This window comes from Symsagittifera roscoffensis, chromosome 5 (genome assembly GCF_963678635.1).
Source record: "Symsagittifera roscoffensis chromosome 5, txSymRosc1.1, whole genome shotgun sequence".
NCBI classification, from domain to species: domain Eukaryota; kingdom Metazoa; phylum Xenacoelomorpha; order Acoela; family Convolutidae; genus Symsagittifera; species Symsagittifera roscoffensis.
The window spans coordinates 11,734,496-11,761,563 of record NC_087066.1 but is presented as its reverse complement, the minus strand read 5'-3'; the positions used below and the strand labels follow the sequence as shown (position 1 = coordinate 11,761,563).

The following is a 27,068-nucleotide window of genomic DNA, read 5'->3' as shown; positions in this document are numbered from 1 at the left end:
ATCAATTTTGATTTATGTAAAAATGCTAGCCATACTTTTAATGCAGTCCATGAAAACAAAAACATCATGACAGCTTTTTTACTTTTGATTTTTCTTTTATGGAAATTGTATGACAAGCATTTTCCCCTAAACACAACAAAAATGTTTTTTTTTAATTTTAATTTCTCAAAATGTTTTTGATGTGTTCGTCACCGAACACAAGAGGCAAAATCCTTGGTTACTCTCTTACTCGCAACAAGAATAACCAAACAATGCATCGCAAACGACCTGAAATGTCTTAGTTTTGTCTTGAACAAAGGATAGAATGAAAGTATCAAAGTTTTAAAAATCGGTAAAAAATCTTAAAGGTTATTTTTTTTTCCAAATTTTACCCCTCATTAATCATACATTGATCAAGGCATACAAACAAAGGTGTTTTGGGCTTTTTTGAAACGTTATTCTGAGAAATGGAATTAAAATAATTTTCGTGTATCCAGGCAATAACTCCAGGAAAAAAATAACTTTCGTGTATATCAGGCTAGTCATAAAATTTTCAAAGAAAAGGTTAGGCATAGTTTCTGGAACTGCACGATTAACATTTTCGGTCTATGGAGATCAACCCGGATATATACCAGAAATGATGCCCTTGAATCTTTGGGAAAAATTGCGAGGTCAAACTATGCATTTTGTGCATTCTAAGCGGATTCTAGAACAGTCCAAAATCAGATTTGTCGCGGAATCCACAACATTGTCATTTTTTTTTATCTTATTAGCTGTTTTGGATTCCACAAACAAATAGCTTAAACACTGTATTGCTTAAAATCGCTCTAAAAACATGCATTTTTGCGGAATCCGCAATAAAGTTTTCGGAATCTGGATCAGTTTGTGGAATCCCCAAGCAAATAATCATATATGTGTTTAGTAAAATTACGCTGTCCTGGAATCCGCAAATTGTAAGTGGAAACCGCAAATTGTAAGTGGAATCCGCAAATTGTAAGTGGATTCTGCAAATTGTAAGCGGAATCCGCAAATTGTAAGCGGAACCCGCATAAATTAGCGGATTCCACGTACATTTGCAGAGTCCGCTCACAGTTGCGGAATCCAGAACTACTAGCTAAATTCTTCTTTTGCGGAATCCGCGACAAAACAAATGTGCCGACAAAACTTACGTTCCAAGCATTTGTACGCGGAATCCACAGAAATATTGTAGGTGGAATCCATTTACATTATGGAACATTTTTTAAAACTAGTCTCTGGAATCCAGGAACATACAGACACAAAATTGTGCGCCTATCCAGTGCACAGTTTGGCCTTGTAATGACGTTTTGTTGCTATTTTTCAAAGAAACTTTACCTTAGGGATGTAGGGCTATTTTTTCTTCCTACAGAAATTTCCTACGAGATATATTGTGCTATCATATTAAATCCTTGTTAGCCATGACCTGAATACCACAACAAACAACAATGAAAACTACTATCAAAAGAATTTTTAATTTATAGTATATAACAATTGTACGTTTAATTTTTTTGCTCCTTTAAAAACAATTTTCTTGTCCAAGTCGCTGATATTATAATTGAGGCTGCAATTTAAGAAAAAAAACGCTTTTTTTAAAAAAAAAAGTGGCTCGCTTTTTTGTCGTTTACCCGTGTATTTATTTGCTTTGACTAAGTGCATTGATTGATTACCTCGAAGTTGCAATGTGACGCGTAGGACAAATTCCAAAAATTAATATATTTTTAATTTCTTATCGGTAATTATTTCGAAACTTTTTCACATGCCGTTTTATGAGAAATTATTAACTGGCACTTTTTTCTAGGGTTGCGTAAAAAAGAGAGAGTGTAGTCGGAAAACAACTGGGGAATGAATAAAATAATCAAATTTTACTAGATTACAAAAGCTAGACTTCAGAATCAAATAGATTACAAAAGGTATTACCACGCAGTTAGGATTTCAGAAAAGTATCAGCCATTTAACCCAAGATGTGAGTAGAAAGAAAAAGCAGCAACAGTTAAGTGTCAAGATGAAGTAGATACAAGTATTCAGTAGAGTTGAAATGCTTTTTAAACTCAGAAACACAAAGATCAGTCAATCTACTGAAGATGCAATTCGAAGCATGGCAGAATTCTGTTCACATTATTAATAACGATTTCCGAACCCCTCCCGTTTGCATTTGGCGCAATTTTGTGTGAGTCACAAGAGCACAAATTATCAGGTCCAATAGATCTCCCACAATCCCCTAGTCGCGATTTCCCAGGTAACACTTTGCAGAGCAGTAGTTTTGGAGCCCCTCTTGCATAGGAAAGGCTAATATCTGGTAATTCGGAGAGATAAACTCCCCATCCATAAGCGCAGCTTCTAAGCTTTCTTAGATCGAAGTTATTTCGAGCAATGTTGTCAAGATTGGCATCAGTTGGAGTTCCGTGGAAAGCTAAAATCGGTTCTCCTTCCTCTTGGTTGGGATATTTCGCTTTCATCAGGGCACATTCAGCAGCAAACTTTGCCTCCAAGGCTGGATTTTGGTGATAGTAAATCGCTGCCAGTTTTCTGTTAGAAAATTGCGGGTTTTGTATCAATGAATAAAACTGGGCTGCGGCCATTAGATAATTCTGTGTTTCGGCATTATCGATTCCTCGCTTGTGTTTCAATTCTATCTTTTGATATCCTCCCGGTCCCATTGAGGACATTCCACTCAAAGCGTAATTAAATCCGGACATCACAGGCACGCCACGCTTGTTGTAGTGTACAATGTATTCGGGCAGAACCCTATCCGGGTCGAAAACCACAAACTCATCAAACAATACACCACCAGTGTCTTTCGTACCACGAGGAGCAAAAATTGAATCGAATCCTTCCTTTTTCAACTTTGCGCCATTTGCATCATCCCATGCTTTATCGCATTTTTTAGTTTTCCCGAGACCTACTTTACATACTAGCAGCATGTTGCTTTGCTTCGTATATTTCTCTTGCGCCGATTTTGACGAATCAGTGGCCAGATAAACTCCTGGGCCATACATGCCTTTAGAAGATGGTTTGAAACCATTTTTGATAATCTTTTCAACCGCATCCATGTCGGTGCCGTGAAATTTCTGGTCTATATAACTGGAGTCAAACATTTTCATAACTGCTTCGTGGAATTTGGCAGACAGTTCGCTGTTTTTAATTTTTTCGATTTTTTGAATCATCGGAAACCAATTGTGAGTTTTCTGGACACTTTTCAGAACCATGTCTTCAACTTTCATGTACTCTGCCGAAGTTTCGCCGTTTGGAGACAAAGTTTCTCTGCTGAAAGTTGTAACTGCCGAGTTTCCAGTTTTTGCATCCTCAAGTTCTTTTCTGAACCGCTTAGCTAAATCTTCATGCTGCTTTTTCAACTGCGCATTTCTTCTCTCGTTCTCAATCCGAATTATTTCTTTGCATTTTGAGCAGTTTTCCTTTTTATCTGGACAAGCTTGCCAGCACAACTTATCACAAGCATGTCCGCAGAACGGAAGTATTACGATGCAGTTTTCCAGGCAATTGTATGACGCAATGGGGTCTGAGCACCTTTTCGTACCTGGTTTTTTGCATTTCGCGCATATTATCTGAACGTCAGATTTGCACTTATCTTGTGAAAACTCTTGATGGCAGTACTTTTGCATTGGACCTGAACAATCGCGACAAAAGGTGGGAACTCTTTTTCTACACAGTAAGTGTTCATGTTTTGGTTCACACTTTTGATCACACGCGTGATCGCATCTCGTGAATTTGATTAGACACGGTTTCCCACACACGATATCTTTTGGATCTTGGAAACATTTCCGGTTTCTTTCGTGAAGACATCTCATCAAGTCATTGTACTTGATGGGATGTTTACATATATCATGCGAGTGGTCTGGCTGGCACAACATGGGACAGAGATGTTTTCGACATGATGGCATTAACATTCCGCACGTTTTTTGGCAGAAACTCTGCGGTGGGAAAACTTCAGAGTCTTTTATTTGAATTGTTGTAATTAGTCTGTGCTCTTCTCTTGGGCATTGTATAGTAAAAACTGAGTCCAGTGAATCATTCAAACGCAATTTACTCATAAAGACTTTCCATTTAGGTTGATCATTAAACATTTTGTCGTTTCCGATGAAAATGCAGAGTCTTTTTGCTCTAGACTGAGCGACACAGCGCCTGTTTAGTTCTTTCATGAACCCAACTTTGCCTGAATTATTTGACCTTGTCAGTGAAATTATCACAACTTCATTTTCATCACCCTGATACATGTCGATTGTTTGTATCTGCACATTCTCTGATCTATCCATTTTTTCGGGAAAACAGCTTTTCTGACCCTTTTGAAGCTGTTCGAGTTCTTTTCTGATCAATCCCTTTTGACCTTTATAAGCTGCAATAATTGTAATTTCTGAAGGTTTGAACCCTTGGCCGACAAGGAAATTAGCCAACTGACTGCAGCGTTTCGCTTCTTCGATATTAGTGTAACTTCTCTCGGCCTTTTCTATGCAATCGTGAGTCCAGAAGAAAATAGATTTTGGGGTGAACTTAACTTTCCGGATTGCAACAACGTTTGGACCGTCCTTTAAATCGGGATAAATGTCAGTTAGGTAAGCCGATATTCCAGGTCGCATTCGATTCTGGAACTGTAACAGAGCATAGGGCATCTTGCCAAGAATCAACCTTTCCATCATTGAAATATCAAAATTATAATCCTTAATGAGTTCGAAGCTCTCGACGGAAGGTCTCAGTTGCTTATGGTCACCAATCATGACCAAGTGTTGCACGTATGGCTTCAGGAGCGCCGTCAGTTGGGGTTCCAGAACCTCCGCCGCCTCCTCGACCACAACGACACTAGGTCGCAACAGGTCGATGAGGTGTCGGTTTATCGAAGCACCTGTAATAGTCATCCCGATTACCCTGCAATGACTCATAACACTATAACTGAGTCTAGCATCTAATTCCGATTTAGCATCACAAAATTTTTTGAATTTTTCAAGTGCCCCAGGAACACTAACATCATCGTCAGATCCATCAGAGTCCGGATCCTTATTTAGCGATGCCAAAATTGCGGACTGGATTGCAATTAGACGAACTCTTAGTGGCATTTCAGAAATATTTTCTCTGTCGCTCAAAATTGTACTGGGAGATTTTTCGCAGAGATCGGATGCAAAGCTTTGCAACTGCAGCGCAAGTGGATAATTTGGATTGTTTTGAGATGCCCTCAACCTTACAGCTTCATTTGAAAGTTGTTTGAAGTCTTTAAAGCCGGAAGACTTCGAGTCAGCTAGAACTTTAAATCGGTCCATTTCCAGATCCAAATCGTCTATATCGTCATCGTCAGTGCTTTGCTGAGCTTGTCTCAAATTCTTCGTTGGTTTTTCAATTTCAACTACAAACTCTTGCTCAACTTCTTTGACAAACTTCTCATTCGGAAGCCACTGCCTTAAACTGTGGTCAAGTATCAGCAGAAAGTCGTCAACAGCGTCTAGGCAATTCGGACCCAGAGCCAGTGCTGCCTTCAAATCAGAATTAGGGAGTCCAAACATTCGACACTCGTCGATCGCACTTTTGCAAATTTTCATTATTTCTGAGCTCGTTACAGCTTTGCCAGTAGTTATAGTTTTGAAAACCATGAGTTTATTAACGGGAATGTTCTTTATCGTCGATAAAAATTTCCAAATTTGAGCTTCGCTCAAGAATTTTGACGCAAAATCCAGAGTGGTCAGACTATATTTCTTCGAATTGATTTCGAGAGCATAGCACAGTTGACGTTTTGCTTCATCTAGCTTCTGATTGGTTTCAAATCTTTCCGCTTTGAGGGCAGAAGGCACTTTTCCTTGCTCAAATGCAACACCTCTCATGCTTCGTAAATTGGTCGCTTCCAGCTCCGGTGCTTCACTTCGACCTCCGATTCGGCAAATTTCTTCGGAAGGCAGAAAACTCAAAACACGTTTAAGAAACTCATCAAGCGCGTGATTTTTGTATGTTAACAGCAATACTGGTCCACGTAATTTGGGCTGCATAGTCATAATCAGGTTGACAAATTTTGCACCCAAATACGTTTTTCCACAACCGGGAGGTCCCTGGACAATCGCTATTTCATTTTTCAGCATGCATCTCAGTGCCAGTCGCTGGCTGTCGTCAATTACTTCGGATTTATTGGATTTCAAATGCGACGTGAACATTAGTGCATCATAGGAAGTAGGTAAATTCGGATAAATTATGTCGTTGTTAAAGGTGGCGTTTTGGGTCTGTAAATACTTTGGGACATTTGATGGCACCAGTGACACTAATTGTGGCTCGAATGCCAGACTTTCTTTATCCATGAGCTGCAGGTTAGCCAAAACTGGCTCATGAGCCTTGAAGTAAGTTGGACTCTCAACCAAACTAAGATGTCCGCTGGCACAATCAAGTTGTTGCAACACCTGCTCCATAGACGCTTCATTGCTGGCCTTTGACAGTTCCAGTGCAAACCCTAAAGTTCCCTGCCTACTTTGGGATCCTTGGGAAGAAGACGAAGAAGCAGCAGGTTTAGGTTCTTTCTCACGCATGAAGACTGTGGCCCAAACGGAGTCTTGGAAGGATCCGGAGGCAGATAGACATACAAGGTTTCCGTACTGCAGGTCTCCATTTCTGATGGTCTGTCCTGGTCGCAAAGAGTTCTCGTCCAAACTCATCACTAGAATGATTCCATTTTCACTCAAGGTGATCCCTTTGAAGTGAACTCTCTTGTATACAATCATGTCTCGAAAGTCCAGTTTGTTCTCCAAAAGCTCACTGATTCCAGTTTTTAGAGCAGCGAAGCAGTTTTCACGTAGGAGTCGGAAATAAGTATCCAAGTAATGAGAGACTGAACTATACGGCTCGCTGGTCAAAACCGGCTGTAGTCTTCTGTCCTCGGAGCTCAATTGGCCAAAAAGCTCTTGTGATGTTGGGATGTTTGGCAGTTGATCCCATTCTAAGACCCGGAAATCGGAACTGTAATCTTCACTTCCACGAATGACATTTTTGATGCATTTGATCCAGTGTTTATCATACTCTTCGCGAGCAAATTTGTCCAGCATTGGAATAAGAATTGATGTTTTCTCGGGCTGGAATTCTGTTACATTTTGGAAAAATATGAGCAAAATTGGCAAGAGGTAATTGAGTTCAGCCTCATTTGGAGTACCAACTCCAAAGAACTGATAGGAATCCAAGAGTGTTTGGAAGAATCTTCGAACATGATGTTTCGACATGTTACCATAAGTGGCCACATTATTGGCCACTACTATTTTCTGAAGAAAGATTTGATAAAAATGAGATGGCGGTTCTTTCGTTCCATAGAAAAACTCCCAAATAGCGGTTGACTTCAAGTAAGAAACAAGCTTCTCAGTATTTAATGCATTGCTCGACATTGGCTGTATTGCAAAATTCATATCCATAAAAAACTCCAAAACTTGTTCAGTATTTCGGGATGTTGTTATCTCTACAATGGATGCCTTTATAGCTTCTGGTTTTTGAGGGTTCTTGTACCCCAAACGTACTTCAAGAACATCTCCCTGTAGTAGATACTGGTCAAAAGGAGTGAGGAGGTTTCGTCTGATGAAGATGTCCTTCTGAGTGTACTCTTCGGGTAATTCTTGATGAGGCCGGCCAAAAAAGTGACCTTCACACACTGCGCATATGTCAACAAGCACTGAATCGGCGTCAGCTTTGCGATTACCAAACCTGCAGAAAAACATGAATATCTATAAGTTTCTGGTTTTAAATTCCAGCTTTGACTAACCGAAATCCTCACACGGAAGCAAAGCTGATTTGAATTGAAAAATTAGAAAGAAAAGACCCAAAAGCAGTGTCGGATCTATGGTTTTCTCGAGGGGGGGGGGATTTCAAAAAAAATCGAAAATTTTGTCGACCCCTTTTTTTAAGTAGGCCAAATTGATTGTCTGACTTCTCAATCAATATAAAGACCATATTTAGACTAAATTTTCTGCGCCACAGGCAGTGTTGGTCCTTTAATAACACAGTACGTTTTAAACATGTTTTAAACACTGTTTTAAACGTCTGTCAGCAAAAGCGTGTTATTTTCTCGTGTCATAAATGACGTCATAACAAACCGGCCTCCGATATGTGCTTGAGATTACTTGCAATTGTTCCCACCTCGGCCGGCCTCGAAATAGTTTTCTCGACGATGGGAATGGTTAAAGACGGAAAAAGAAACAACTTGGACAGTGCAAAAACTGCAAAACTTCCATTTTGTATGCGTGCTCTTTATGATTGAATTTCATTTATGAACATTTTTGCTCAGTTTTTAACTTTGACATTTTAAACATTAGTGACGTTATAAACGTTTTAAACGTCCTCTTTCCCAAAATGACATAAATTGACCAACACTGGCCACAGGCAAAAAAAAATAGGCCAAAAACCGCGAAGTTTTAGGCCAGAAGACCGCGTTTTGTGGTCAAAAATAATTATTTGCTTAAATGTGTAATTAAAAGAAAATGAGTGCTTTCAATAAATTATTTTTAAAAAAAATCAAGATTGCTCGTATCGGGGCGACGAAGCACTGAAAATTTTGACTGCTTTTTTAAGGCCTATGGAGTAAGGTACGCCTAAAAAATAAAGAAAAAGTTTTTGTAAAATTTTTGAGATTTTTTATATCATCACCCCACACGCCATAAAAAAAAACGAAGTGATAGACTTCGCTCTTATTAACGTAGCAATTGTGAAAAATAGCCTGCTTCAACCAATAGCCTGCTTTGAAACCCGCGATCCGGTAAGTTGAAATTTGCCCTCAAAATTAGTACACGTTGGCGTCAAAGGCGCCTTAAGAAAAGTTTTAGGGCCAGTCAGCCAAACATGGATATCTCAAATTTGTACAAAAAGTGGGGAACCCTTTGGATCGCCATGAGGTCGAATCACTGAGGAAGGGGGAGGCGTCCGTCCACTCCTCCCTCCTCTTAAATGCGCTACTCCCCAAAAGCTCTAATAACTCAAGAAAATACTATTACTGTCAAAATAGGTTATCCTAATGGCTGTTGATTTTTTTGGTGCGGTTTTTGGTCCGTTCAAAACGTTCTATTTTCTGAAGCTCGAAAAAAAATTTAAAGATAAAAATAAAAACAGGCAACAATGAAGAGCGCTTAACTCAACATATATAAACAATGCTATTCAAAATCTGTAGTGAACAGTCATGCCCGAGTCGAGATTTTTCACCTAATTTGAAGCAAGATTTGAGCGGTTTGAGCGGTTTCTTAATACAATTACGCTCAAAATCTTGCTTCAAAATGAGCGGTTTGAGCGGTTTTTGAACGGTTAACAATTTTTAACATTATTCTGAACATCTTGCCTTTTATGAAAAAATGGTTATCATACAATTTTCATATATGCAAATTGTATGATAACTATTTTTTTAGCTTCAAATTAAATTTTCGTTTTTGATGAGCAATGTCCTATCAATTGAGCAAAAGCACTCTTAAATAATTTAAATTTGTTTACAAACACGTTTGAACAATTTCTGAAAATCTTGCCTTTCATGAAAAAATGTATGATAACCATTTTTTTCAAAAAAAAACAAACGTAGTTATTTTTTATCACCAGACTGTTGTATTTGGTTCAAATAGCCGGAAAAACTAGATTGAATCTTTTTTCAATGGTTTTTTGAAATTGTATGCAAATTGTATGATTAGCATTTTTCCATACATTTGATGCAGGCAATTGTATGATAAGCTTTTTCGGTGTGGAGAAAATTAAAATAAGCATTTTCGGTTTATGGATGTCAACCCGGTGTCACATTACCTTTCCAGGCCTTTTTGTTGGTGTTAATCGGTTTTCTTTACAAGACCGCTCAAAAACCGCCCAAATCTTGATTGAAAAACCGTTCAAAAATCACCGCAAGAAATGAGCGGTTTTTTAAGCAAGATTTGAGCGGTTTGAGCCGTTTTTCCAAAAAAAAAAACGCCCAAACCGCTCAAATCTTGCTGAAAAACCGCTCAAACCGCTCATATCTTGAGCGGTTTTTGAGCGGGATCTCGACCCGGGTGTAGCCACGGAAATTCAATGAAAAATTTAGAGCATTACAACATATTTAAAAAAACTGGATTGTAATTTCGACAGAGCAAAATTTTAAACTGCAAAATTTTACTTGTTTGGATTGAAGTTTGGCGGGCCTTGCGGATTTCTTCCCCCGTTTCGGAACCTTGAAGCTGACCTTCCACGTGATGACCCTGGTTGATTTGGCTGACCCCTTCCTCCTCTTTGCCCTGCATGATGGGTATTCGGTCGGCGAGATTGACTCCGTGCTCCCCCACGACTTCCTCTCCCTCCTCCCCTTCCTCCTCTAAAGGGGACCCCTGATGCACTTTGTCGGTGGGGACCACCTGCCCCGTCCATAGTAGTTGCAGAACTGTTGTCCTTTGAAAAAAAAATTTAAACTCGAATTTTATTATTTATTGTTATTTTATAGAAAATCTATAGCCGGTCCAGCAACTGATCTCACACCTCATCACACAATGGGTAATTTGGTATAATTTAAAAGTCTTAACTAGAGCCGCTCAATTCAAGTTTTTTTCAAAAAGCGCCAAAAAATATGCCTGAGGTGCAAAAATTTTTGAAAAAAAATTTGAGCCAGTGATAAGCTGTTTTTTAATGAAGATTATAATGTCCTCGGCTTCCCTGGCTCAAACTCTCAACAAGAGAAAAAAAATTATTTAAGACACAAATCTAAAATTTTCCGTGCAGATGTTCTTCCGAAATTTTGAAAACATTGATTTTTTCATCATTCACAAAGATTCACAAAGATTTTCCCCAAGCTTCTATTTTCATGCTTTTATATGGTAAGAGAAACTGTCGCCTGCAAAAATAGGTCACTATTTTTCAACAATAGATTCAATAGATTCAACAATAGATTCAACAATAGATTGAAATTTTTTCAACAATTTCAACAATAGATTTTCAAGGGACAATAGATTTTCAACTACAAAACTTAAAAAGAAAAACAAAGAAATTTTTATCCAATGATGACAAATGTAGTCTAGGCTGAAATTTTTTATCGCCTGAAACAAAATGATTATGAGTTTTTGATGCAAAACCAAATTTCTACTCTTTATGTTTTATAAGGTAAGATAAACTATCGCTTGCAATAAAAATTAATAACGATTTTCAACTACTAAATTTTGTGAAGTAAAAGCTTTCTGGAACGTACAAGTGAAAGTGAAGTTTATGATGTAAATTAGATGACAAATCAAATCTCCCAATCCAGTTTTTCTGTGAGATTATTGCCTTTCAACCAGTGCGCTTTTTAATTCAGACAATGCATCGTTATTGTGTTTTTGGACGAAAAAAATTTATAGCGAAACTCAAAAAAAAATTTTACCATTGGAGAAGTTGCTGGCCATTCAATTTTCATGTATGGTAAATTGATTATCATCATATACAGGAACGGATCTAGGATTTTCTCAAGAGGGGTGGATTTTCAAAAAAGTTTTGTCAACCTCTTTTTTAGGTCAACCATATTGATTTTCCGAGCACTCCCAAAACACTAAAAAGACCCTGTTTTGGCCAAATTTTCGGTCATGCAGGCTAAATTTAAAAAAAGGCCTTTTTTGGAAAACTTTTAGGCGTTTTTAGGAGCTTATTGGAAAATTTTGACCGAAAAAATGCGTTTTTTCGGCGCGCGCTCTCCCTCACATTTAGTATATATTGGCAACCTCTAGAAAATTTTAAGGGTCCGTCACCAAATATTGATACCTCAAAACAGTACAGAAGGGGGAACCTTTGGGTCGGAAAGGGGTCGAATCCCCGAAGGAAGGGCATCCGCCCTTTCGCCTCCCCACCCGCCCCTCCTCTCTAAATCTTCCCCTGATCATAGAGGTTTCAAATACATTTGTGTGCAAATGGAAATATCAGAAATTGTATGAAAAGTAGTTTATAACTTATCGAAATTGCGCTAGAAAGTTGGTTAACCCGGAAAAGGGCCTATTTTTGTTTGAAAACTTAGCACGCTTAACGATTATTTAATAGATTGATCCCTTTAAAGTGATCAAGTTCATCAGATTAAAACGTAAACAATACTCAAATTTTTAGTCAAGGATAGCAAACAGGCAAAGTATGGCATAAATTTCCACAAGCATAAAAAAATTCAAATCTTTACATCTAGCATAAAAATTAGCTCAAAACGAGCTTAAAACTCTAGTACTGTCAAAACTGGAGAACAAATTATCATCAAAAACAAAAAAAAAATCAAGTTTTACAAAAAACTTATGTATACGATGTCTTTGTTTTTCCCTTAAACGATCAGATTTATCACGTTTTTGATCAAAACTTTCCAACAGTTGATCAATTTTTGCCATTGTGTTTCAGCATATGATGAGCATATTTTTTGTCTTTTCTCACCTATATTATAATATTCCATACGCTCACGAATTCCTGTATTCAAAGTAGAAAGTCAAATCCCCCAAAATCCAAGTGGAATGCTTATTGCAGCTGTACAAACTTATAAAGAGTAGCATCTTTGATTTCATAAAGTTTTCGGGGCCGACACAAAAAATCTTGCTTCGAGTTTCGATATTAATGTTTTGTGGACAAAATGCTTAATTGTTCGACTTTCGAAGAATATTTGTGCTCGGTGTGGTTTTTTTGTTCTCCAGACAAATTTTGACTTTTTAACTAGCATTTTTTGACAAAAACTTTCTATATTTTTCAAAAAGTACTATAGTCCGAAACTTCAAAAAATATGTCAACTACTGGGATTTTTTGTAAAGCTATGCGTGCATTTCGTACTATTAACGCGTAAGCGGAGATTTAATCTGTATTAAAAATTGTTTTAAGTTGGATTGAGGCATGCTTTTTGTCTATTTAATACATAGCGTGTGAGAGATGATTTTCAGAAAAAAATTATCCCCCATTTTTTTCTTTCTTTTTTTAGAACTTCATCAATTAGTTTTTTAAATTACTCCATAGAAATTAAAACGCAGTAAAAATATTCAGGGCTTCGCCTTGATAGGAGCAGTTTTGTTCTCCTAAGCTTCAAAATATAGATTTATGCGTACTTGATTGAGTTTTTTTATAATTGAAATTTATTTAAATTCGTGATTTGATTTTTGGGATGGTTTTAGGCGGTGTATCGGTTAGCATACAGCTCGACTAGCTTGAAAGTTTAAAAACTGAAAATCGTATCGACTAACCTAAAAATCGAAACAATTATTCAAATTGGATCACTTTAAGTATTCTCCCTATCCTAGAGCAACTAGTAGAATTGCCACCCTTATAAAGAAGTAATTCAATGGTTAAGCTTATACAGATTTTGTACCTAGTAACGAATCTGCCACATTTTTGCCAAGAAAGGGAACAACTAACGAGATCCGTCAACTTTTCTCAAATTTTCAAAAATCATTATACACAAGAGCCTAGATTTAGGGAGAGAAGAGTGAATTGGACGCATTTACATCAAGGATTCAACCCCCTCATCAACCAAAGGGTCTCTCCTTTGGTATTATTTTATGTCCTCAAATTTCGGCGATCAACAAAGAAAATTTTCCTGAAGGCGCCTTTGGCGCCAATACATTTATTTTGAAAGGTAGCGCGCGCGGATTAACCACACAACTTCTCCCCCAAATCAATTGAGGAGGGAGACTACAAGAATTTTTTGTAAACCAACTTTGATTATAGACTATAGTTGTTCAAAATCAAACGTATTTTAAAGAAAACTGAATTAAAACATTAATTTGTGTAATTAAGAGCTTACAAATGCAAATCCGCATTAAAAAAATAAAAACCAAGTTTCTTTATGCATTTGTATTAAATGCAAATTTTATACATTATGAGACCAAACTGTGCACTGGATAGACGCACAATTTTGTGTCTGTATGTTCCTTAATACCAGAGACAAGTTTTTAACCATGGATTTCACAGACAAAACTTACGCCGATTCCGCGTACAAATACCTCAAACATAAACTTTGTCGGCAACTTAGTTTTGTTTCGGATTTCGCAACGAGCGAATATAGATAGTTGTTCCGGATTCAGTAAATGTAAGCGGGTTCCGCAAATGTAAGTGGATTCCGCAAATTTATGCGGGTTTCAATTCACAAATAGCACCATTTGGCCTCGTTATGTAAAGAATTATTTTTCAGAATTTATACATGCGTGAAGATGGCATTCTACGAAAGGATAGCGTTCTACGATCCGCAAAAGCTAAAAAGCGCAAATTGTTGGTCAAAAATCTAAGAAGTTCCCAAAATTGGCATTTTTGGCCTGTTTTTTTTTTAATTTTCATGCTATATTCCCCTTGATTATATATACAAATATACAAAAAAATAAATCAGTTGTTTTTACGCATTTCACAGTTCGTTCAGCACTCAGAGCTTGGTTCAAGCCACAACAGGTCGGGGTGCGACTTTTCACAACTTTTCCTAGCATTAAAAAATTTCAATTGCTTGCTGGTTGCTAAACGTATCCTGTTTTTAAGTTCTCAGCAATCTGAGAATTTCAATTTGAGAGGGTCGGTATTGTTGTTTTGTATTTCATAGAAAAAAAAAGATATCAAAATTATGCTAGTCGATACATTTTCAGATTTTCAAACTTTTAAGCTAGTCGAATTGTATGCTAGTCGAGCGATCACCTGGTTCTACTTCTACAAAAGCAATAACTTAGTAAGTTTGCTTTTTCTATTTTTCTTAAACATATAGTCTCTAACAACCAAGCAGCTCTTGTTAATCTCAGCTCTAGTTTTCGTATAAAAATCTGAGCACGCGCTTAAACACATGTTGATAATAAAAAATTGACTCACTTAAGAAGTGAGGCTGCAGCGGTGTCTGGCAAAAAAGATAGCATCTGCCGTTTTATTTTCGAAAATTAATTCCGCATGAAATATTCATTTCAAACAAGTGCGCTGAAGATACTGCTGGAGATTTTTTTAAAACGCATATCTAATTTATTCTCTTAATAGTGTAGTATAATAATCATAATTTGATATCGTTTGGTTTTTTGACTTATTAAATCAATTAGTTTGCCCTCGAAGTCGATTTCTGAAAAACTGGTATTTTATCTCTCTTAACTCGATTTGGAGGTGGGGGCATTGTTGTACGATTAATCCGACGGCACGCTAATAAGTGCCTCAAGGAAATCTTGGAGGGGGTCAAGGGTATTATGTTAGGGTATTAACGGTATTAACATTAATAACTTGCTAGTCGTGATTCGGATTTCGTCAATCAGATTTCGTTTTAATCAGTGTTGTGAGAAACCGGTATCACTTTTCCTGATTTTCATCCCAATTAACAGAGAGGATGAAAAAGAGAAAAGTAGAGCAATCACCTTAGTTCCCTTATTTTTGTATTTCTTCTTGCCCAACGCCTAATTATGATTTGGAATAGTTTTTACTGACAAAATTGGGGTCTAAATATTCTGCTCACAACAACTGGCCATCTCTATTTTTGCGGAAAATTGCCTTGTATTTGCGACGAGTCTCATTTTTGTTAGCGTTAATTGATAATTCGACCACCTTAAATTTGATCACCTGGCAATCAAAAATTTTCAGTCGCGCCGACTTTGAAGTCGCGCCAATTCACAACATGAAGACAAGCAAAACCGCAACTTAAATTATACAGAACAACTTTTCGAAAATTTCTTTTCAAAAAAACCTCGAACTGAGTGATGCATGGGTCTTTTCTGTTTTACACCCTCAAAATGATGCAAATTGTAATTGAGAAAATTAATCAAAAAATTGTGTCAACATTACTAGAAAATGTAAGATATTACAATGGGACTGATCAAAAAGAAGTCTTTTTTTTTACTAAATTTAGCGTCAAACTGGCTCTTTTCTCAGGTTTTTGGGCCGTTTCTGCGCATAAGTTTCATAAACGGTACAAAATGCGATTTAAATAGTGGTTTAATTAGCTTTTTTTAATCAATTTTCTAACTTCATTTAACTTTCCGAATATCAGCCCTGCCTTCTTAAGTAAAATCATTTCATTTCCATTTTTCATCATTTAGGTGGTGAAGGTGGGGGGGAGGTGTATAACTGAAAAGAACCCAATGCATTACGCAACCGTCACTTGAGGCGAGTAATAGTCCGCGGACCGTAAGGTTCAAGGGGATCCTTTCAAGACACTGAAAGTTAAAGTAAAAAGTTCACCAAAAACACCCCGGTTGACCACAAACGCTTGTAATGAAATTTATAAAAACGATTGCCAAAATAAGAAATGATCTCCCTAGTACCAAAACTAATCAAATCGATTTCTGATTGGTCGAAATGTGATAGAACGAATCAGTAAATTAGTTTTCTTCTGTTTTTACAAAGAATACGAATAATAACAAGACTGCTCGTATCAGGGCGAAGCCTTGAATGTTCCGACTGCCTTTTAAGGTTTATGGAGCAGCAGTAATAACATTAAAAAAATTAATTGAAACAAAATAAAATGAAATTTTTTTTCTAAAATTTGAATTTTTTTAATAAAAATCATCCCCCCACACGCCATATAAAGTACAAAAAGATAAATTTCGTTCCTTGTAACAAATCAATTATGGCAAATAAGCTTCGTTCAACCAATTTGGAACGATTTATAAGACGGATTAAATCTCCGCATACGCGTTAATAGCGCGAAATATATCGCGCGTTAATTGTCCCAAATTGGTCAAAATGGCAATCTTTAAACCCTCATATCTTAACGAAAAATGATCACAGGTGAAATATCTTTTCAATTTTAAGCTCAGGACAACAATACCTTTCGAATGATATTTAAAAAATTCCGCCAAAAATGGCTAGTTAAAAAGTCGAAATTTGTCTGAAGAAAAAAAAACCCACCCCGAGCACAAATATTCCGTTACTTTCGTACCGAAAATCGGAACAATAATATGAATAATTATCACGGCTTCTCACTCAAAGTTGTCTCAGCGACAACGGTTTTTACAGCCAATTTCTTAATTCAGAGGATAATATAAAAACGGAGTAAAAATAGTATTTTTAAAATTTGTCGGTTCAGAAAATTTAACGGAGCGTTCCGATAATACAACAAGACTGCTCGTATCAGGGCGAAGCCCTGAATGTTCCGATTGCCTTTTAAGGTTTTATGGAGCAGTATTAACATCAAAAAATTGAATGTAATAAAATAAAATGAAAAATTTTTTTTTCTAAAACTTGAAATTTTGTATGAAAATCATCCCCCCACACGCCATATAAAGTAGAGAAAGATAGATTTAGCTCCTTGTAACAAAACAATTATGGCAACTTCTTTCAACCAATTTGGAACGATTTTAAGACGGATTAAATCTCCGCTTACGCGTTAATAGCGCGAAATATATCGCGCGTTAATTGTCCCAAATTGACCAAAATGGCAATCTTTAAACCCCCATAACTTTACGAAAAATAATCACAGGTGAAATATCTTTTCCAATTTGAGCTCAGGACAACAATAGCTTTCAAATGATAAAAAAAAAATTCCGTCAAAAAAGACTAGTTAAAAAGTCGAAATTTGTCTGAAGAAAAAAAAACCACCCCGAGCACAAATATTCCGTTACTTTCGTATCGAAAGTCGGAACAATAAAAGAAACTTACTGTAAGTTAACTTATAATTGCCTTTCTTTACCACTCCAACTTGAAATAAAACGTGATCTAATATTACAATTATAAAGTAATTAAATAATAAAAATTTGAATCTTCAAATGAGAAATGTCAAAATTATCCGAACTTCCAAACGTTCATTTCCAATCTGCTATTTCCAATTTTAGTTTGTTCTGGTTTTCTGCAACTTCTCTGCAGATACTTTTTGCAAATTTTCATTTTAATTTTCTCAATTCAACACCGCTGCTCTTATGATCTTTTTGAAAAAACTGTGGCTTCTGGCTATTTGTGGGTGGTTTATCTTTGCTCAGTTTCAGTTTTGCCCATAAGTTGCGCCGCCCTATAGTCCCAATTTCTATACTTGTCGACATACAAAAATAATTATCTGTCATATTTGATGTTGCCTAAGGATATAAATGAATATGTTATTTGACTTTTCAAATAAGAAACTATTTTTTAAATGATGAACCAAATAAATGGGTCAGCCAACAGAGGCGCGTTTATAATAATATTACTAAAAAAAATTGTTTCCAATCTATTCTTTTATTAAATTATATGAAACAAAATAAGCAAAACTAGTGGCTGACAATCAATTGGAAGGACACTATTAGACCTTGAGGTCCGTTTTCAAGCGACTCAAGCCAAAAAATTGCTTGCGCAATGCTTGCAGAGAAAGATACTTAGCTGCTCGAAATTCAAATTTTTTGATAGAGTTACAGATATTGAAAGAAAAACAATCTTAGAAAAAAAATACAATTTAACTACATAATTTCATTCGCATGGATTTTTAACCACTAAAAAATTTGGGACTGCGCTCTTATTCAAAATATAATTTCCTAAAAAAATTGCGGTTAAAAACGTTTATTTGATGTTTTGTTGCTGTTTTGAACTCTGGCCCAACAGAGGGTAGGATTCTATAGGAAAATTAGAGCCGGTTATCTCCGCGAAGGGGCGACGAGGGCGTAGCGCGCTCACCGATGACCTTAAACCAACAGCTTAAAGAAGTCGGGTTAGCAGGGAGGATCTGGATTTTTCACGAGGGGGAGGGGGGGAGAACTTTCAACACCGCTGCTCTTATGATCTTTTTGAATTTTTGCGCCGCAGACAGAATTTTGAAAAAAAACAGGCCACAAAAGGATCTTTTTAGTGCTTTGGCTTTGGGAGGGCTCGGAAAATTTAAGGGTTCGTCAGTCAAAAATGGATATCTCAAATTAGTACAAAAGTTGGACGTACCCTGTGCGTCGGCAGGTGATCGAATTCCTGAGAGGGAGGGGGAGGGGGATCCGCCTCCCCCTCCTCCCTAATATTCCCGGTGCGGCTTAGTATAGTCTTTATGGCCCAATGATTTTCTTCGACAATAACGCCACTGATTTGTTATTTTTGGTGCAAATGTGGGATCTTGTTAACTATCTTGGCTCACAGTTCGACCAATCAGAAATCGAGTTGAATAATTTTGGTACAAATGGGACCGTTTTTTCATTTTGGTACAAATGACCGTTGGTAGAAATGGGACGTCACCACTATTTCCCGTCTACTTCGATTTTCAGAAACTCAACTTTGGCGGTCACATTTTCAATAGCTTTAATACAATTTTCAGAATTTAAAAATATTTAAAAATTTTTACGAGGGTATTATAAAATTCAAATACGAACGCGCGAAATTGAAAACTCATGTAATTGTTGACTTTTTTGAAATGCATATTTTATACGGAAATGGTTGTCAAAATTAATACATGCAGGAGGGGATAGTTAACAAGTCCAAAAGGGGGGATAGTTAACAAGTCCAAAAGGGGGGATAGTTAACAAGATCCCAAATGGGGACTGCTTTTGCAGTTTGGTACTTATTGTGGGTCCTTTCGACTTATTTGACCACGAGAAAAAAAGATCCAGCGCCGCTCTCTATGAAATAAACTATCCTGAATAAAAGTTACCTGAGGTGTAGGAAAAGAAGCAAAAACTTACTTTTGAATGCAGAATGTGTAACTTGCTCAGACGAAAAATACCTTGTTTAAAAATTTTGAATTTGATTATTTTATAAAATTTTGCAATAGATTTGCGTGAATTTGAGGTGATTTTTTTGCCATGAATATCTGTGTTAAATTATTCAAGCACTATGGAACAGGAAAGGAAATGTAATTCTCAATGTATGTTAAACAAATGTATTTCTCAGAAAAGCAAATAAAAACAATAAAGTGACGTGTTGAATGTATGATGGCCAGAACGTACCAATTTGTTTTTGCAAAGAGTATAATATGCCACGCGCAAAATAAACATATACCAAAAATGTTTCTCAAACCATTTGATCATGTTTCTCAAACGTTGCAGCTTTGAGACCTCCAAGCAGAATATTAGTTTTAGCCGATGGAATTATTTCATTTTTACCATCCCATTTCTGGATCTCTTTAACTATATCACCCCTTTTGCAGGGGGGGGGGGGGGGAGGGAGATTTGTTTACTAGGTTTAAAATTCTCATATCCTTATCCGTTGATTTATTTATTCACAGGATGGCGGGGGAGGTGTTCGTTACTAGGTACCCGTGGGGAATATAGTTAAAGATATTCATATTTCTAGCCTGAAAAAGTTTGAAGACGCATTTCAAGATATGGAACAATAAATGCAGAATACTAAGCAGTAGGGAGCGGATAAAAAGTGAAAAGTTTTTTTTGCTTTTTAAAATTTTTAGCTCTTTTTTCCTTAACAACCCCCCTCCACCTTGCATCAGCCTCAATTTTATGGTGCAATGGGGGTTTTTATAAGGTTAATTATGAAGACCAAATATATTTGTTATGGCCTAATTAGTTAGGATGTCAATTTTCATAACAATCGGTTGGTGAGAACAGCCACTTTACTGATAAAAGTTTGCAGGTGGGGAAAAGTAAAAAGCCTCAAAAACTTATAAGTTTGAGTTAAAGTAACCTAAAAGCAGCAACCAGAACCATATAAGAACCGTTATTGAGAAAAGTGAAAAACATCGAATATAACATATTTTTGTGGTCTATAATGTTATCAATATAATCGATTTCCAGTTACGCTCAGACAATAGAAATGGGTTGAAATGGAATTTGAATCTATCTTTTCTAGCAAAAAAAAATAATGCATTATTTTTGGATTTGAAATCAGTTATAATGAACTATACAATAAGTAGAAAATCATATAAAAAGTGATTTTTTTCCTTCCTTGTTTCGCTTCATTTTGAAAATACATCAGAAAACATTTGAATTGATAACAAAACACGTTCTCAAACCAAAAATTTAGATTGAAAACATGATAATAATCGCTGGGGTAAACCCCTCCTCCTGAACTAATTACCCCTCATGAACCACTCTCCCTCACATAAAGCACTAAATACTACTGTTAGCGCATGTTTAAATACAGATAGTTATTATAGTTTAGGAATTTCTTAAACAACATTTTGGGGTCAGTTTTTAACAAAAATTTTTCTTAAATCTCAGAAAACCTTTTAACCTTAGAATCTAAAATTTGAGCTAATTTACTTCTAGTTTTTGTTTTTTTTTTCAAACAATTTTAGCAGCTGATTTTGCTGAATTATTTCAGCCAGCTTCTGTCGTGAGTTTAGAAGCTGTTCAAAATACTGTTCAAATAAAAAATTCAAAATTTTGAAAAGTTCGCTTCCTCACAAAATTGAAATTGTGAAAAAATATTGAAAGAAAAATGGACTTCCGAAAAAATTTTAACTAACGAAAAATGATTTGTTGAATCCTGAATTAAATTTTCTCTTTTCAAAGTTTTTTAAAGCAACCGTACGTCCTCTGTCAGAAATATTTGGTGTCGCGACTCGGGGAAAGTCTGTTTATTTTTTCTAAAATTTTTTAATGAATTTTGTTAATATTTTTATTTTTTAATTGCAAACAATTCTGCTGGAGGAAACACCGAAAGCTTTACTCGTAGTTCCCTTATTGGATTTTTCTTCTTTCTAAGAAATAACTTCTCTGATCATTCTGTTAACTTTACCTTGAGAGGCATGATTTTGTTATGTCTGTGTTATGTCTGTAGGTAACTTATTTAGGTTTGGAACATTTCCGCTGGTTTCAAGTAATTAATCATTTGATTGAGCATTCAGCGAAACGGAGCGAATTGATTGCTTTTTTTACATAGGCTTGAAAAATCAATTTTGCGTCTATATGTACTGCCAAGCATCTCAAAGTTTGCAACTCTTCATTTTTCTCGTTTTTCAATGAAAAACAGTCTTGTATTAATATCAGTGTACTGCTTTTTGATTATTTTAATTGTCGTTATTTAGTGTAAGTTTCTTCTGGCACAGCCAATTATTGGTCTCTTTCATGACTGCTTGAAGTACCTTTGTTAACTGGAGGCTATTTTCACTATTTATACTGTTTGTTTTGTTAACTTTGATAGTGTTTCTTCATTGGCAGACATCATTTACATATAGTATAAAAAGCATTGGAACTAGAATAAGGCCTTGCTCTACTCCACTTTCAATTCTATTTAGTGAGAATTTATGAACTTCAGTTTCTATATACTGAGTACAATCTGATAAGTTTAACTTTAAAATCTAGTTTACCGGTCCTCGGAAGAAAATGTCATTGACTTTTTTTTAAAGTAAAACGGATTATCAACAATATCAAATGCTTTTTTCAAGTCTATAAACGTGTTTGTTTCAGGATAAAACCTGATTTCAAACTACATTTCCTGCATGAGCGATGCAATTGCATCTATTGTGATTCGTTTCTCCCAAAATCCGAATTTTTTTCGAAACTTTTCTTAAAAACTGTTTCTGCAAGTAGCTTTTTACGTGTTTTATGAAGAGTAACTGATGTCATAGCAGTCTGCCTATAAGTTTTTTGAGACATCAACAGTACTTATTATTTCTTGAGATGATATTTTCCCAAAGAACATTGCTTTTGATTGCTCTGGTATGGTAATTGGCAATGAGCTGGTACTGTTTTCATATAAAATACTCCCCATATCTAAAATATCTTGTGAACTTCTCTGCATTTTCACAACTTAAGATTGCCAGACTGGCAGACTTGGAATTTTTTAAAATTCTTTTAATGGCTGAATTACTCCCGGCAAATTTTTGCTGTATTCATTTTGAATCTGTTTATATATGTTCTCAGAAAAACAAATAAAAACAATAAAGTGACGTGTTGAATGTATGATGGCCAGAACGTACCAATTTGTATTTGCAAAGCGTATAATATGCCAAGCGCAAAATAAACATATACCAAAAATGTTTCTCAAACCATTTGATCATGTTTCTCAAACGTTGCAGCTTTGAGACCTCCAAGCAGAATATTAGTTTTAGCCGATGGAATTATTTCATTTTTACCATCCCATTTCTGGATCTCTTTAACCATATCACCCCTTTTGCAGGGGGGGGGGGGAGATTTGTTTACTATGTTTAAAATTCTCATATCCTTATCCGTTGATTTATTTATTCACAGGGGGGCGGGGGAGGTGTTCGTTACTAAGTACCCGTGGGGAATAAAGTTAAATATATTCATATTTCTAGCCTGAAAAAGTTTGAAGACGCATTTCAAGATATGGAACAATAAATGCAGAATACTAAGCAGTAGCGAGCGGATAAAAAGTGAAAAGTTTTTTTTGCTTTTTAAAATTTTTAGCTCTTTTTTCCTTAACAAGACCCCCCCCACCTAGCATCAGCCTCAATTTTATGGTGCAATGGGGGTTTTTATTAGGTTAATTATGAAGACCAGATATATTTGTTATGGCCTAATTAGTTAGGATGTCAATTTTCATAACAATCGGTTGGTGAGAACAGCCACTTTACTGATAAAATTTTGCAGGTGGGGAAAAGGGAAAAAGCCTCAAAAACTAATAAGTTTGAGTTAAATTAGCCTAAAAGCAGCAACCAGAACCATATAAGAACCGTTATTGAGAAAAATGAAAAAAAACTTCGAATATAACATATTTTTGTGGTCTAAAATGTTATCAATATAATCGATTTCCAGTTACGCTCAGACAATAGAAATGGGTTGAAATGGAATTTGAATCTATCTTTTCCCGCAAAAAATATAATGCATTATTTTTCGATTTGAAATCAATTATAATGAACAATACAATAAGTAGAAAATCATATGAAAAGTGATTTTTTCCTTCCTTGTTTCGCTTCATTTTGAAAATACATCAGAAAACATTTGAATAGATAACAAAACACGTTCTCAAACCAAAAAGTTAGATTGAAAACATGATAAAAATCGCTGGGGTAAACCCCTCCTCCTGAACTAATTACCCCTCATGAACCACTCTCCCTCACATAACTCATAAAGCACTAACCACTACTGTTAGCGCATGTTTAAATACAGATAGTTATTATAGTTTAGGAATTTCCTAAACAACGTTTTGGGGTCAGTTTTTTATCAAAAATCTTCCTTAAATCTCAGAAAACCCTTCAACTTTAGAATCTAAAACTTGAGCTAATTTACTTCTAGCTTTTTTTAAACAATTTTAGTAGCTGATTTTGCTGAATTGTTTCAGCCAGCTTCTGTCGTGAGTTTAGAAACTGTTCAAAATACTGTTCAAATAAAAAATTCAAAATTTTGAAAAGTTCATTTCCTCACAAAAATGAGATTGTGAAAAAATGTTGAAGAAAAATGGACTTCCGAAAAAATTTTGACTAACGAAAAATGATTTGTTGAATCCTGAATTAAATTTTCTCTTTTCAAAGTTTTTTAAAGCAACCGTACGTCCTCTGTCAGAAATATTTGGTGTCGCGACTCGGGGAAAGTCTGTTTATTTTTTCTAAAATTTTTTAATGAATTTTGTTAATATTTTTATTTTTTAATTGCAAACAATTCTGCTGGAGGAAACACCGAAAGCTTTACTCGTAGTTCCCTTATTGGATTTTTCTTCTTTCTAAGAAATAACTTCTCTGATCATTCTGTTAACTTTACCTTGAGAGGCATGATTTTGTTATGTCTGTGTTATGTCTGTAGGTAACTTATTTAGGTTTGGAACATTTCCGCTGGTTTCAAGTAATTAATCATTTGATTGAGCATTCAGCGAAACGGAGCGAATTGATTGCTTTTTTTACATAGGCTTGAAAAATCAATTTTGCGTCTATATGTACTGCCAAGTATCTCAAAGTTTGCAACTCTTCATTTTTCTCGTTTTTCAATGAAAAACAGTCTTGTATTAATATCAGTGTACTGCTTTTTGATTATTTTAATTGTCGTTATTTAGTGTAAGTTTCTTCTGGCACAGCCAATTGTTGGTCTCTTTCATGACTGCTTGAAGTACCTTTGTTAACTGGAGGCTATTTTCACTATTTATACTGTTTGTTTTGTTAACTTTGATAGTGTTTCTTCATTGGCAGACATCATTTACATATAGTATAAAAAGCATTGGAACTAAATAAAAGCATTGGAATTAAAACTTGCTCTACTCCACTTTCAATTCTATTTAGTGAAAATTTGTGAACTTCAGTTTCTATACACTGAGTACAGTCTGATAAGTTAAACTTTAAAATCTTTTCTATACACTGAGTACAATCTGATAAGTTAAACTTTAAAATCTAGTTTACCGGTCCTCGGAAGAGTATGTCATTGACTTTTTTTAAGGTAAAAAGGATTATTAACAATATCAAATGCTTTTTTCAAGTCTATAAATTGTCTGTTTCAGGATAAAATCTTATTTCAAACTACATTTCCTGCATGAGCGATGCAATTACATCTATTGTGATTCGTTTCTCCCAAAATCCGAAAAAAAATTTTCGAAACTTTTCTTAAAAATTGTTTTGCAAGTAGTTTTTTTACGTGTTTTATGAAGAGTAACTGATATCATAGCAGTCTGGCTATTAGTTTTTTGAGACATCAACAGTACTTATTATTTCTTGAGATGATATTTTTTCAAAGAACATTGCTTTTGATTGCTCTGTTATGGTAATTGGCAATGAACTGGTACTGTTTTCATATAAAATACTCCCGATATCTAAAATATCTTGTGAACTTCTCTGCATTTTCACAACTCAAGATTGCTAACTTGGATTTGTTTAAAATTCTTTTAATGGCTGAAATACTCGCGGCAAATTTTTGCTGTATTCATTTTGAATCTGTTTAGTTATGTTCAAACTAAAAAGCAGAATACTGACCACCGCAGTCGCACCAACACTTGCGAACTTGCAAACAGAGGGTAGGATTTAACGCTCACCGGCAATTTTAAACCAACAGTTAAAAGAAGTTGGCTCAGCAGGCTCGACCTACGATTTTCACGAGGGGTAGGGGGAGGAGGATTTTTTAAAAAGATCGTAAATGTTGTTGACCTTTTTTTAATAAAGAAAATAGTTTTACGTGCCTTCTACAAAGTAAAGCACTAAAAATACCCTGGTAATCTATGTTGTCCAAGTTTTCTGCAGCGCAGACAATGTTTTGAATCGAAACAGGCATAAAAAAAATTTTAGGCCTTTTTTGGAAAATTATTACCTAAAAAATTGCGTTTTTTAGCGCGCACTCCTCCCTCAAAATTAATATATATCGGCGCATAAGGCGCCTTTAGAATAATATTTACTTTAGGGCAAGTCGACCAAAAATGGATATCCCAAATTAGTACAAAGAGAGGACCTTTTAGGTCGGCAGGGGTCGAATTCTTGAGGGGGTCGCATCCCACCTAATTTCGTTGGCAAGCTTAGTATTGTCTTAGGCCATTGATACTAACTCCTTTGATTTGATATTAAGTTGCAAATGAAATGAATTGAGACTGATTGTTTGTTTTGTTACTTGTAAATAGCCACCGTCCTTTCGTCTTATTTGATCACGAGAAAGTAAAGATCCAGCGCCGCTCTCTGTGAAATAAACTACCCTGAATAAAAATTACCTAAGTCTAGGAAAGAAGCGAAAACTTACTTTTGAATGCAAAATGTGTAACTGGCTCAGAAGAAGAACACTTGTTTAAAAATGTTGATGATTGATTATACTATATTTTTTGGCAATATATTTGCGTAAATTTAGGGTAATTTTTTTGTTGCAATAGATTTTAGTGTCAAGTTAATCAAGCACTATGGAAGAGCAAAACTAAAAACTCTGTGTTTTATGCCTCCAAAAATAACAAATTATTTCTCAGAAAAGCAAATGTACACAAAAAGTGACGGTGCTTAATGTAATTTGTCCAAAGCGTATCATATATAACATGTAAATTATTTAATATTGAAAGTTTTCTGAAGGCATAAGGCGCTTTTAGAATAATGTTTACTTTAGGGCGCGTCGACCAAAAATGGATATCCCAAATTAGTACAAAGGGAGGACCTTTTAGGTCGGCAGGGGTCGAATTCTTGAGGGGTCGCCTCCCACCTAATTTCGATGGTAAGCTTAGTATAGTCTTCGGCCATTGATACTAACTCCTTTGATTTGATATTTAGTTGCAATTGTGATGAATTGAGACTGATTGTTTGTTTTGTTACTTGTAAACAGCCACCGTCATTTTGTCTTATTTGATCACGAGAAATTAAAGATCCAGCGCCGCTCTCTGTGAAATAAACTACCCTGAATAAAAATTACCTAAGTCTAGGAAAGAAGCGAAAACTTACTTTTGAATGCAAAATGTGTAACTGGCTCAGAAGAAGAACACTTGTTTAAAAA

The 27,068-nt window shown here is 35.7% G+C and overlaps 1 protein-coding gene across 2 annotated transcripts; it reads right to left on the bottom strand.

Moving 5' to 3' along the window:
• Positions 1–1,882: 1,882 nt before the first annotated feature.
• On the bottom strand, positions 1,883–19,720 carry LOC134846955 (NFX1-type zinc finger-containing protein 1-like). 2 transcript variants are annotated; one of them, XM_063864399.1, is made up of 3 exons: positions 19,424–19,720; positions 10,082–10,350; positions 1,883–7,665 (listed from the first exon to the last, which is right to left on the bottom strand). In XM_063864399.1, exons 2-3 carry the CDS (start codon positions 10,327–10,329, stop codon positions 2,070–2,072), a joined length of 5,844 nt encoding a protein of 1,947 aa, XP_063720469.1. In that variant the 5' UTR covers positions 10,330–10,350; positions 19,424–19,720; the 3' UTR covers positions 1,883–2,069. The 2 variants fall into 2 exon arrangements, with proteins under 2 accessions (XP_063720469.1, XP_063720468.1); XM_063864398.1 differs by having other exon boundaries at positions 19,455–19,720.
• Between the last annotated feature and the right edge of the window lie 7,348 nt (positions 19,721–27,068).